We start from the raw sequence: 14,259 nt of genomic DNA, 5'->3' as shown, positions 1-14,259 counted from the left end.
CAAAACATAAACACTGGTACTGATTAAAGGAGCTGGCTCTGGCAGATAAGGTTTGTAGACTGCTTCGTGTTCATGCTGTAACTCTATTTACTGATGCAGTCACAGCAAAACCTATGAAAAAGATGAAAGGTCATAAGTGTGGACAAAGATGGGTAGAATTATGCGGGCTAAAATTGGTCCAAACTGTTCTCATTTGTCAGTCAGCTTTCGAGTGCTGATGCATAGACTTAACTTTTGTTATCTGTGCGATGAAACAGGATGAACCCAGCTGTGAGGATATTGTAAATAGGAGATACCTGTGCCCATTTTTCCAATTCATTTGATTATGCCTGTCGCTGGATTAAGGAAACAGACATAATGCATGAGCCAGCCATTATGGTTCATATGATGAATCTCTGATTTGATGGGGAGGAATGTTTCAAGCGGGTTTTAAATCCTTTTGGCCAATCAAGTACTTTATCTAGAAGGGCTTCAGCCAATAGCATTGCTCTGGCTGATGCATCTGCAAAGGTTTCTGTGGTGCTCGTGATGGTAATCTGCATGTTCAAGAGATATGGCAGCTTCAATGACAACTGCAGGAATTGAAGAGCCCTCAGTTTCACTTCAGGCCATTTAAATAGCACCCGTTCAATCTGCACTGGTGGTTGAAGAATGATTTTACAGCCTTTTGCCCAACTCTGAGACGGGGATCGGGATGGCAACTCCCACTGGCACACCACAGCAGGACGGGTTGAACTGCACAATGTAGGAGGCATTAAGTAGTTGCAGGACTTTGCTGCTGAAGCTTTCTATTCAAATAGCACTTACTGTAGAATTTGTAGAAGCTTTCCATTTAAATAGCACTTACTGTAGAATTTGAATACCTCTCACATGGATGGACGTTAGAGATATCCTGGCATCTTGCATGAAGTGTTCCAGGGAATAAAGGTGAACAGTATTGTTCCCATGTGCCAATAAAGAGACCTTTGTGCCAGAGTCCAAAGCTCTTCCTCTCCTTCCCTCATCTCTGACTGTCTGCTATCCAGGAATGGTGTGCCGCCAATGACCTCTGCCTTAATGCCAGTAAGACTGAGATTGTACTCATCGGCACACCCACTCCCTTCTTCCCTGCAGCTTTCTGACCTGCCTAACTTGGCCCCCTTCCTGCTCCTACCTGCAAGGCAAAAAACCTCGGTGTCATCTTCGACTCCACACTCTCCCTCTCTCCTCACATATCTGACGTCTCTAAGAAGTCACACTAACAGCTGCACCTCCTCAGAGGTATTCTTCCTTTCCTCTCCTTCCCCACGAAGCTCACTGTCTCCAGAGCCCTGGTTCTCTCTAAGCTGGACTACTGTAACTAACAGCCTCTATCTAAATCTGACTGCCTCTACTCTCCGCCCTCTGCAACTCATCCAGAACAGGACTGCGAGACGTGTACTTGGCCTCAAGCCCAGGGACCGTATCTCTCCAGGACTGAAATCTCTGCACTGGCTCCCAGTGGCCGCGAGGATTAAGTTCAAAACCCTCTGCATTGTCCACAAGGCCTTCTGGGGTCTGGGGCCAAAATACCTTCAACTCTCTCTTCCTAAATATCTTCCTTCTCGAGCTCATCGCTCTTCCGCCTCCAACTCCCTCAGGGTCAGCTGCTTCTCCAAGCAATGAGTTGGGGGTAGATCTCCCTCCCTCTGGAACAGCCTGCGGGACTGTCTCTGTATCCCTACAGCCCCCCTTCCCAGCACTTGTCTGCACTTAACTTGCACTTGCCACCAGCTGGCCCTTATTATTTATCTTGTTATTCTACTACCTCTGTACTGCACTTTCCCCTCTCCCTTACCCCTTGCACTTTCCCTTCCGCTCTACCCATGCACTTGTGCGATCTGAATGACGCCTGGCCTAGTAGGATCATTGTCGGTCTTCCCTGTGTCTCCCCCTCCCTGCCTCGTCGCACCTTGAAACACTTGTGTATAGGCGCGTTAAAAATGCCATATCATATCACATCATATCAATGTACTACTTACCCATCCTCTGATTTTTTTCAGTCACTGATATTATCCTGTGAGCATGGTTTAGGGCCTTTGTCTTTATTCACCGTTGAAGCTGCTGTTAGCTTTCTTTGTTCTTTCTTCTCCTCCACTCCACAGGCTGTGGCTCTCCCCTGGGCACTGAGCACTGCTTCTTGTCTTTCTGTGAAGGAGAAGAAGGATAGTCTTCATCTCTGTATCTGTGTGTTTGCTTGCACTGTGCCCTATCGCTAAGGGGATATGTACTTCTCAAACGACTCCTGCCCTCATAGGATGTTCTACCCCAACCAGCATCCTGTCTGTGACCGATACTATCCCTCTCTACAGAAACTGTTCTGTCATGAAAGGTTTCACTCTCTTATGCTGGGCAGGTTTGAAGCATGCATCTTTCCCTTTCCAACTCTAGCAGAGAAGATGTTTCTCCTTGGCTTGCCTGCTCCAGACATATTAGTAGGTGATACCCTTTTAGTGTACTTACTCTCACTCTCTTCCTTCTTTGTCCCCTTCCTGGAGCATCAACCCAGATGATCCTTACCTAGGAATGTATCAGTAGTTGTCTCATTTTGACTGAATTTAAGTTTCTTTTCTTATTCGTTTGGCAGCATGACAAGGCGTCAGAAGACTAGTCTCACTGATTCTCCTTTGTAAGTGGTATTATTGTCCCCTCAGTCGTGGAATTATTGTCCCTTGCCGTGGCTAGTCACTGCTGCTCCTGTTTCCTATGTGCTCAAAACCCCTCCTGGAATGGAAGCTAATGCAATTATTGAGCTAGTCCTTACCAGATGAATGTATATCTAACCATACACTGAAAGTGAGCTGTCACAGTGGTCAATAGGTAGATTACAACCTCTTGGCATTATGATTGCTAAAGCCCTCTCTTCTGAAGAGTAACAAGAAGGTACGTAGCCTCTACCTTGCTCAATTTAGTGGAATATCATTTAAGGATCTCCTCATGCTTAGTGGGGCAGGTGCCCAATACAGCTTTGAGGGTTTGGAATAGAAATGTCCTTTCCTCTCCTGTTAGCACAGGCCTGGGTGCTACTGGTGAAGCGCCTAGATCACTCCAATCTACAGCCAGAGCACAAACAGTTTCCAGTGTCTCCTCAGAATGGCATAGTGTTCTCTACTATAGGGGTCATTAAACTCCCTATTTGGGTGGTACCTAAGGATGTATTTTAAGGTTAACCTTACTATAGCAAAGGGAACATGCTTAGCTCTGGTAGTGAGTGGAATATCCCAAAATTCTTTGAACAAATTCTGGTGGTCTACCTGCTGCAGAGCCAACTCAGGATACCTATAAGATATATGTTGTATTAGGTCTAGGTCTCTCTTAATGTATTTGGTGTCGAACCTGTCCCCTGGCTTGGTGCCAGTTGTCCTCATATATGTAGAAAGTGTTTCCCCTGGCAATTCTCCGAATACAGCCACTCGCACAGAAAATTTGTGTTAGTATCTTTAACTCCTCCTTCATGTGACCATCTAGTTACTGCTTGGGAGCGATTTACAGGTATGGCACCATTAACATCTGGATTAGCCATTCTAGTACTTAGCTAGACTGATTACAATTATTTGATTAATATAGATGCAATGCTCTTCCTTTATTAGAGTATATTTTTAAGACTTTAACAATTCTTTGTATCACCAGGACTGTAGAAACTCTCTTAGCCCCTCTTCAGTAGATAAGTAGGGAGAATATGATAGGGTGTAGCATTGCGGTTTATAGTAGATTTAGTCACGTTGTCGTCACCAAATGATGTGTGTCTTATTGCCTGTACAACCAGAGCCTTTTCTCCCTCTCAATCTAAGGATTATGGTATGAATAGAGGTAGAGAAAAATGCATACCTGCCACTGTGCTTCAGAGGGAAGTAGCCAGTACACCCTTGCAGTGGGATAGCGACCCTCACCCATCCACACTGGACTGATTTACTAATGTTATGTAATTTATAGGCGTCTGCTGTTCAACCTCCTACTGACCCATTCCTTATCTAAACACATGCAATGTATCATCACACAATATACATCTATTTACATAGATGCCCCCCCTTGATTCGCAAGCACAAATATTCATTAATTGATTCTCAATAAAGAGCACTCAGTGATTGCTCTCACACCCTCCTGCAAGGTGATTTTATTTTTTATTCTGAGTAGAGCAGTAATAGAAAAGCACAACAACTACTATTGTGACTATATAGAACACACTCAATATGAAAAAAAGGTTATACATGAAACACTGCTATCATTTTCTAGCCTACATCTCTACCAAAAATGAGACAACCAACCAAAAACACGAAAGCTTCTCAAAAGCAAACATACATTCATCAATGTTCACTAAAAAGCCTCATGGAAAGCTGTTGGCCATCCATGATGAGCTTCTGATTTATTGTCAAAGCACCATGGAGCAGTGGTCAGCAGTAATCAGGATGGCAATCAACCAACTGTGGTGCCCTACTGCCAGCATAAACTGTTGTGTTTAGTGCAGTATGGCCATTATTGGAGACAGATGGACCAGTCAGCCAGACAAAAATGTAGGAAGGAATCTCCCTTCCTAACACAAATAGTTTTCCAGACGATGAGGCTTTGTAAGAAGTACTTCTGGGTGGCTTTGAAAATGTACCTGCTGGTGCTTCTGACTTAGAAGATGATGATGAAGAGGATGGAAACACCACCCACTATGGCTGCTTAGGTCTGCTGCAGAACCATGCACCGGAATAAAAACAGGGTTTGTCAGAAATTCTAGGAATTGTACAGGGCCGTCATTTCACCAAAATGTCAGGGGTAGCGGAAGTGACATCACACGCCCCTTGACCCCCTGATGACATCTTAGGAAGTGATGTCATTTGACCCCACCCTGAAGTGATATCACGGGAAGCGATGGAGCACAACCTTTCACCTGTTGACAAAACAGGAAGTGGCATCACATAGCATTGTACACTACGAAAAATATGGTTACGATATCATTATAATGTGATGTACATTTCATACAAGAATGGATCACCATATGTATCGTTAAGATCAGTGTGTATAAGCCTATATTACCAAATTACTGTTAATTAAAGCAGACGTCCATGACCAAATGATAATGATGTGTTATTATATAGCACTTACGCTTAAGCGCTTTATATAGAAAAAATATACACCCACACCCAACATCACCCAACCTTTGTTGCTACTGATTTATCGACCTCAGAAGGGTGAAAGGCCGAGTTGAGACTTTTAAGAACAGACTAAATCAGTGACTCACCCCCTGAAGTGTGCCTGAAATAAACCTTTAATGAGCCTAGCAATTATTGTATAAAATTCCAGAAAGTCACATTATTTGGTATTCCTATTCTTTCTTATTTAGGGTTAGTGCTGAAAGTGTTAGACTTGTGGCACCCCTGTTCTTATTGTTCTTCTTTTTTTAAGGGGCCTGAACAAGAAAGCCAGCCACTTCAGAAGTAAAGAGCCACATGGTGCTGGCCACAGACCAGGAGCTTACATTAAAAAAACAAAAGAAAATCTTTTAGAGGTCGCAAGGGAGACCTCAGAGGTCACACTTGCGACCTCTGGCGACCGCTAAATTACGTCCCTGGAATTGTAGGATTCACAATTTCCTTTAAATATTATTCCTATTTTTGGCTTCCCTCCTAAAATACAATTCACAATTTAATGGTCATATAGCATATAGTCTGCCTGTTTTATCAGATGCTTTTCTTTTGCAGCAGTGGGTAATATGTGTGTTTAGAGGTTCTGCGGCTAATTCATGGAACGTTTAGCGGGTGTGAAGTGACTTTGCACTGCCAACATTCACAAAGTGGCGCAAAGTGTGCAGAGCAAAGTCTCATTTCACTGCAAAAGTACTCTTTGTGCTGCGCTAAATGTGTCTAATGAAAGAAAAGCACTAAGCAGCACAAAGTTAGTGCTTTTTTTGTGTATCTCGTAGAGAGAAAGCAGACCTCTCAGCGTTGCCATGGCCCGTACTAAGCAGAGCGCCGGCAGGTCCACCGGAGGCAAGGCGCCTCACCAGCAGATGCCCACCAAGGCTTCACTTAATAGCAACCTCATTGCTACTGTCCCCGCAATGTGGATCTGTGGGAGATCCGCCACTACCAGAAATCCACTCAGCTGCTCATCCGAAATCTGCCTGGTGCGAGAAATCTCCCAGGACTTCAAGACCGATCTGTGCTTCCAGAGCTCGGCCGTCATGCCCCTGCAGGAGGCCAGCGATGCCTACCGCATTGGTTTGCATAGTAAAGAGGCTTCTGAGAACACGTCACTATTTATCTTTGGTTAAAGGAGCATGCAATGCAGTGAGATGAACAGCACCTGCATTTTAGTACGGTGCATCAATGGGAAGTATCACCATCCTTACTATTACAAATAAAGGGGCCATACTTACTATTCCAAATAAAGGGGCATTCTTCTTTTTTTTAGGGCTGGTTGCATAAGCGCAGATCAATCGCACATTTACACACCTTCCACTTCTGTGTCTCAGAGGACCATCGTTGAGGTGGGCCATGTGTTTAGTCTGACGGGATTCCTTGTGGATCAGGCAACGATCAGTCACCTATGTGTTCATTTTATTTAGCTTCATTGACATTTTTTAATTAATAATGTTTTTATTGGTTTAATTACAAACCTTTAAAATAACATCACATTACAAAATCCATCTCTCACTGGATGTTAAAGATAATACTAATTTCATATCTCTGCCATTAAACATTTGTTGCCACCAGTCTTCGGCACATAAGGACGGGTGTGTCTCGCTCCATGGGCCCATATATCATGTTCTTTCCGTCCGTAGGCCACTTCAAAATAACACCAAGTGTTTAAGAGTTTCATTTTCTTTTATGCAGCAGAGACACATCGGATTCAAATTTGCGTTGGACGACCATGCTCACAGTCATTCTTTTGTTTTGAAGGAGTTTAGCCGAAGTCCCATAAACAGCCTTCTGGCGTTTGGATCTAGAAATAATTCAATATATTTTTGAATCTTACCGAAAGCCCGGGCTTCAGGTGGAGCCTCGCTCATCATTTTAGATGCCACTCTCTGGGAAATTGACTGCTCCCAATCAGAGCGCCAGATTTTTGTCTTTGCTGCATTCGGATTGTCATGGAGCATGTTAAAGTTGATGTCAAAATCCGCCATCAGGCATTCGCATCGTTTAAGCCACATTGACATAATATATGACGCAGACGAGGTGGCACTGTGGAAGTTTTCGAATTGCAGAGTTCGTTCGCAGGCTTTTGTTTTGTGGTACAGCGATAACAGGCTCCAACAAACTTGCGCATGGATTGATATTAGCGATAATTCATATCGTATGGAAGACGTTGCAGTTCCTTTAGGTAGGCCCAATACTTTGGTCTAAAAGATGTTCTCAAACGTGGACCAAACCTCCCAGGAGCATCCCAAGGTGTTTTCTGCCCCGTACGTTAACACCAGTATTACCTTTTGATGGTAAAATTGCAGGACCGGTTTAAGAGAGAAATTTCCAAATCTGTTTTTATTGCTATCGCTTGACTTGCCAATTGCTTACATTTGTCACAGTAATCCAAGGGCCATCGTTAATACAGGAGCTTACTGTCATTCCAAGATATTTGACACAAGGTGAAATCTGCAACGTTTCCTGCCCCATAGACCATGATGTTCTTTTGCCCGATCTGGCCCTACCGCCTTTGAGATTTTTAAGGACAAGAATTTCACATTTCTTCATATTAACAACCAAATGGTTGTCAGTAACATATTGTTGAATGGTGTCGAGTTCCCTTTGCAGACCGATTGGTGTTAAATCCAACAGAATAAGATTGTCTGCAGAAAGGAGCCAACTTAAATGTGGTCTTTGCATCTTTGGAGGAAAGGACTTTACTGCCTCTATAGTGGTTCCTATGTCCGATATGAACAGGCTAAATATCGCCGCCGCCAAGGGGCAACCCTGTTTGACTCCCTTGAATGTTTCAATCGGCGAAGACAGTACACACGTTCGATCGAGACATACTCTGATCGAGGTTCCAGGGTGCAGCTCTTTTATGGCTGCTAATAGGTCATCCGGGCAACCCCATGCACGTATTTCTTTTCCATATAAGTGCCTGATCAATCGTATCAAAGGCATAAGAAAAATCGATAAAGGCAAGATATACCGTTGTTTGTGATTTTTTCGCCTCCATTTTAAGCAGATTCAGCAGCAACAGATTTAAAGAGCAAACAAATGTCTGATGTCCACATGGTTAGATAGCATTGCCCACTTGACTAACACTTGACTAATTTGTGCTATAGCATGGTTGCTAAGACGTCAAGTAATGCTACTGGGCGGTAATTTTTCGGGCACAACTGTCATCCTTTTTAAACACAGGTACAACCACGGCAGATTTCCAAGATTGTGGCGTCTGACACTGTACATTTACCCTCTCAAAGAGAGCTACACAGACATCTGCCCATAGCTCCGGATGTTGCATAATAGTAAAGTTTGTCAAGCCGTCCGGGCCAGGAATGCTTGAGTTTTTTGCCTTGGTAATTATTCTCATAATGTCATCTTTGGGGAATGATAATGCCCACTTTGTCAAAATCGAATCGTTTGTAATGTTTGCCGTCGCATTTGCTTTGTACAGCTCTTTGAAATGGGCTATCCATGCTGCTTCCGATACCATGGAGGTTTGTAAAGACTTTATTAGCCATCAAACATATTTGTTACTAGATCCTTTGAAATTCAGAGAAAATATTAATAAATATATATATATATATCAGGAAGGTGGAGTTTTGATGGAAACCAATTATGGAAGGGTGTATATGATCATACAATTATGACATGTTATCCCAAGAGAAAGTCATATAATTTAACAAATGTAATTCTATACATCACCTACACATAGATCGTTGTTTAAAGATAAAACAAAAACAAACAATTTAAAAAAGGATTGGAAAGTAACATTTTTCCTACCATGATGGCAGAAGTCTATCTTTTTCACACTATGCACCTATGCAAATGACAGAAAGGTTCCCTTCTGCCTCAACATCTGCAAGACATCTGTGCTGTGTGATTTGTTGATTTGCTTCACCGCTGCTCCATTTTGTACACCATCATTCTGTTCAAATGACCCTAAACCATAAGGATTCATCAAGGACACGGCGCCTTATGGCATGATAATAGTATCCTTGCTTTGCGAATTAGCATTTTAGCTTCACCTCAGTGTTTATATTTGAAACAAGTAAATTGAGAAATGTAGGTGAGAATTAAAAACCTCGGCGGCAATTTAACAACACTGTTTCGGTTGGCATCCTCTCCTAGTTGTCAAACAAAACAACAGCTTGTAATGTAACAGAAATAGTATTAATATGTTGGGTGCAATATAGCTCTGTGCGTACTCTTGTAAAACCGTGTGGTGATGTTGCATTCAAAACAGTGAGTTGCTAAAAACTATCCCTGATTCCTGGGACTTTTGCAAACAAACATAATTTTGTGAACTGGGACACAATCGATCAGCTTGAAATTTAAACGCACAGGGGCATATTCACAAACAAATGTATTGGAGAAAATAAGTAGGAGAAGAGTGACTGCAGAGAGATAGATAGATAGATAGATAGATAGATAGATAGATAGATAGATAGATAGATAGATAGATAGATAGACACAGAGAGGGAGAGAGAGAGAAAGAGGGAGAGAGAGAGAGAGCGAGAGAGAGAGAGAAAGAGAGAGAGAGAGAGAGAAGGAGGAGAACAAGGGAGAACACAAGGAGTGATATGATCAGGCAAAGAAGTGAGGGAAAGAGAGTGCGAGAGAGGCAGGCACCAACTTGAGCATCAAATTCTGGGATGCCAGTTGAGTAGGGAGTTATTAGAACATCTCCAGAGGGCACAATATAGACAAGGCCTCAACATTCTGGCCCTTACACTAAGATTAGAATTGCTTCGACAGTAGGGGTTCTGAACCGATGGTGGCATTACACCATTGGGAGAATAGAATGCTTGGGTTAAGATGTCGGGAGTCCACGGGATGGCGAAGGAGCAGTCCGGGGCACCCCTTAGTCGCATCACCACTCAGTCGCACAAGCTTAACCACAGTTTGAGAAAGCAGAATAAAAAAAAAAAACTAGAACTGTGTTTTTCTGGAGTTTGTGGAATTATTATTGCCATCTATGTCTCTCAATGCAAAGAATCTCAAATCCAAATACATGTAAGGTGCAATAACAGCTTTCATTTTCTAATGCAATTATGTGGTCATACATGCAAGTAGAATAATGTGCATTCAGCCTACAAGAGCATTACATATTCACCAAATGATAGAGTCTTTCTATTAGAATCTTGAAAACTAATGAAACCGGTGTTTAAAATGTGTGTTATTGTCCACCCTGTGAATCATAGAGAAAAATGTGTCTCTAACCCATGACTTGTGGTAGGGTTGAGTAATGACACATGGCACTAATTTCTCCTGCTGCTTGATACCATAATTTTCTCTTCCTTTGACTATTGCTCCTCACTTCTTGTTGGTCTCCCTGCCTCTGATCCTGCCCCCCTTAACTCTGTATTCAATTCTGCTTTCCATATTCTTCGTGGGCTTTCTTTACGCACTTCTATTATGCCTTCCCTCCTCTGTTTTGGCTATCCTTTCAGTCTCGTTTATTTTTTGCTTTCTTTACATTACCTTCTAATGTCTCCATGGTCTTGCTCCCCCTATCTCTGCTCTCTCATTTCTCTCTATGTCCAGACTCACTCTCTTCAGTCTCAGTCCCAGTTCCTGCTAAGTGTTCCCAGTTCCTAGTGCAACCTGCACCCAATCTAACTTTAACTCTTTTTCCCTATTAGCCCCAAAACATTAGAACTATTTGCCACTCTACATTAGATCAGTCCCCACCTATTCTCTGTTTCGCTCATATCTCAAAAATCATCTGCTCTCTATTAGGTCTTTATTTTTCTTTCTTTTAGTTTTATGTTATCTGTTCAATAATGTGTAATCATCTCTTTTGTCTTGTGCTTTGGCGAAAACACCTTATAATACAAAATACAAATACATGTGACTCTATGCAATTCATGTACAAAGGATGCATGTATGTTGTACATGAATTGGGCTGGCCAAATGCCTAGAGGAAATAGGGAAAGGTCTACAAATAATGAGTTTTCAAAGAAAAACACTATCAAGGATGGTTCAACGCAAAGCAGGGTTTTCTCAGGTTTCCAACACCTCCACGAATGAGTGTCGCAACCATACAGTTCTTAACCTATTCTTAAGAGTCATTGTCCTTCCTTTGAATGTCTATTGTCCAAAACGAAATGCAAAAGAGGCTTAAGCCTCCTGGCATCCATACACTTACAACAGAAATGTTCCAAGATTTGGCCAATAAAGGTGTTCTTGAATCCATTCCTCTAACATCCAACCCTACACTACCAAAATAATACAGATACATACTTTGCTTGGGCCTACCTTGGCTCTGTCTGGCAGGCCGTTAAAGGCCATGTCTGCCCCCCACAGTGGGGGTGAAAGCCATATTACTTATATGATGGACTGTTGTTGATTTGAAATTTAATGAAACTTGTTTTCTTTAGTTAATATTTCAAATGTTCTTCCAAGCTTTTTGTATAACAACATTGTGTCTGACGGTAACCGGTATATGTTTCTCCTTATGTACCTAGACTGCCCAGACTGTCCTTGTAGTGGTCGTGGTGTTTGGAATATCCTGGCTCCCGCATCACGTGATCCACCTCTGGGCTGAATTTGGAGAATTCCCGTTCACGCAAGCCTCCTTCTTCTTCAGAATAGCAGCGCACTGCCTGGCGTACAGCAACTCCTCTGTGAACCCGATCATTTACGCCTTCCTCTCAGAGAACTTCAGAAAGGCCTACAAACAGGTGTTCAAATGCCAAATAGGCAACGTATCGCCACAATGCGACGGCAAGGAAAAAAGTCGAATGGACACAGCACCTTCTACCAACTGTACTCATGTTTAAAATAAACACATGAAATCTTAGCCATGTAGGCTTGTGTGAGAGAGGACTCACCATGAAGCAAAGCACAATGCTGACCAGGCTTCTATGGAAGCCACCATGCATTCGTTATCTGTTGAGCCATCTTGAATAATCGAGAAAGCATTCACCATATTATGAATTTCCCTATATGATATTCAACATTCTTGGCCACACAACCGTTGTAAACGTTTTTTTCAGGTGACAACTTTGATTTAGGATAAAAAAAAGTCAAACTATTATTTGTTTTGCTGTACCACACTACATACTTACACTAGAATGAAGTACAATATTTATCTATGTTAATTATATGCGTATGAGATTGAGCACGTTCACAGTCCTCCTAGGAGGGGGGCTAGCAGGCAAGAGACATGCATTGTGAAGATCTACCACAATTCCTGCATTGCCCTGCTGTTACATGTGGCACGCTGACTTACAACATGTTCTGCACATTGAGGTCACCATATTGGCTCGAAACTAGCACTGTGTTCATTGTATATAGAAGACATCCTGGTGGTTTAACAATTATTGGCAACAAATCAAGTATTATTTTGCATTTACTGTGTAGTTAAATTGATTGTTTGAGAATATAAATGTATGGAGTTTCAGCAAGGATATTCATTTATCTTCAAACATGCATAGTGTAAATACCAGCTGACATCGTTCCTGATTTTTTTAGAATGTATTTCTCACTGCAGGTCACACAGAAAATCACTCTGTTCTAGGAATGTTTTTTGTCTGACCTGCTAGTTTGTAGAAGGCCAAAAGCATGCTCTCATATGCATAGCCCAGAAAGCATTAATTCAGATATATTGTGGAACTTTGTATGTGGTAAGTTTAGACAATACAAAATCAATTTAGATTCTCTAGCCATAAAAATATCCAATAATGAATGTATTGAAATAAATGAGGTTTTGCGCAGTAAAGTCTTATTCCAACAAAACAGATCTCTGATTAATCATGCCTCTCACTTCTAATTTAAAACCAAAACATTTCAAAAGACTGCCAGTGTTTGGGCTGGCATTTTCTAACAGTAGCACAGTACTGTGAGTTTCATTCTCTGCATCCATTGGGATTAGTCCATGGTCAGGTGCAGTTGAAGAAGCCACAATTTTAGATATTCGCGAAAACTGGAGAATTGTGGGGCATTCAAATCGATCAGGTTCCAGAGGGTGGGTGAGTGAGAAGAGATGCTTTACTTGTGGGCATACGATTTATGATTCCAGCCGGTTGGTATTGCATGCTCTGTGGTCTGTGCTCTAAACTGGAGGTGAATGTCCCTAAACACTGTATTGGGCGGAGCGGTAAATACAGCCATAAAAGTGTTACCTCTCCATTTTACCACTCCACCGTGATACTATGGAGCAATAAAAATGCAATCAAGTATTTCAAATATTCTAATGTTACTGTTAATCTGTATTTGGACTCATGAAATGGATTTAATCCAACACACTACACACAGGGAGATTCAGAAAGCATTGACACTGGAGCAAATTGTAAAGTGGCCTAGAATCATATTAAGATGCTTCAAAATAACACTGTCAGAGATGCATGCAAATTACAAGCAATATGATAGTCTCAAACTTTGCCAATACAGTGCAATGCACAGTGGCATTCAAAACCACTTGGAATGGGTTTTACGAAAATCAAGCACTCTCAAAATTTGAAGCTGTTTTCTGGGCCAATACTAGCATGATTGATCCGATATTTTATTGATATTTGCTTCAAATGAAATGTGTAATTTTATGCAAACGACACTTGTACCAAACCTTAAGCTTCAAACCAAATTGGATGCTGTCCCCAGAAATGATCTTTGGAGCTGTCTGCTTAAAGTGGGTATTCTGTTCAATCAAATAACAGCAATGGCCAATCCATATCATGAACGTGTTCCCAGGTCACATAGGGAGCAGGAGGGGAATGCCCACAATGGTTCCTGGTTAACCGAGGGGTATGACACACGTATGTTGTATCGCCTTTATTGTTTTACTTATATATTAATACAATAATTAATTAACATTATCAGTGATACCCCTTAGAATGTGCCTCGATTAGGCGGAGAATGAATAGGAATTCTCCTCTTCGCGGACAACACAAATTTAATAAGCAAAACCCCAAAGGACCCACTAAAGGTCATGACTATATTTGATAAAGAGGTCACCAGATTGGGACTGGAGGTAAACATTAGCAAAAACAAGTACCTTATATGGTCAACCAAGAAGCAAAGAGACATGTTGCTCCAGTATACCGGAGCCACAGGGTCCACAATGTCCACAATGGCAATCAAGGCCTACTATTAAAAAGACCTATGAGATGTGGTTCCATGC

The 14,259-nt window shown here is 41.9% G+C and overlaps 1 protein-coding gene across 1 annotated transcript in view; it reads left to right on the top strand.

Annotated features, from left to right (window-relative positions):
* The window catches only part of GALR1 (galanin receptor 1), a 619,832-nt gene extending 606,502 nt beyond the window's left edge, over window positions 1-13,330 (top strand). The window contains exon 3 of the mRNA XM_069620720.1: window positions 11,606-13,330. Coding sequence (XP_069476821.1) covers window positions 11,606-11,920 — 315 coding nt within the window. The 3' untranslated portion in view covers window positions 11,921-13,330. The remainder of the gene's footprint in view (window positions 1-11,605) is intronic.
* Window positions 13,331-14,259: the final 929 nt, after the last annotated feature.

Source organism: Ambystoma mexicanum, chromosome 5q, assembly GCF_040938575.1.
Source record: "Ambystoma mexicanum isolate Mex_15411 chromosome 5q, UKY_AmexF1_1, whole genome shotgun sequence".
Taxonomy (NCBI): Eukaryota; Metazoa; Chordata; class Amphibia; order Caudata; family Ambystomatidae; genus Ambystoma; species Ambystoma mexicanum.
The sequence above is the reverse complement of the archived record's forward strand: the minus strand, read 5'-3'. Positions and strand labels throughout refer to the sequence as shown.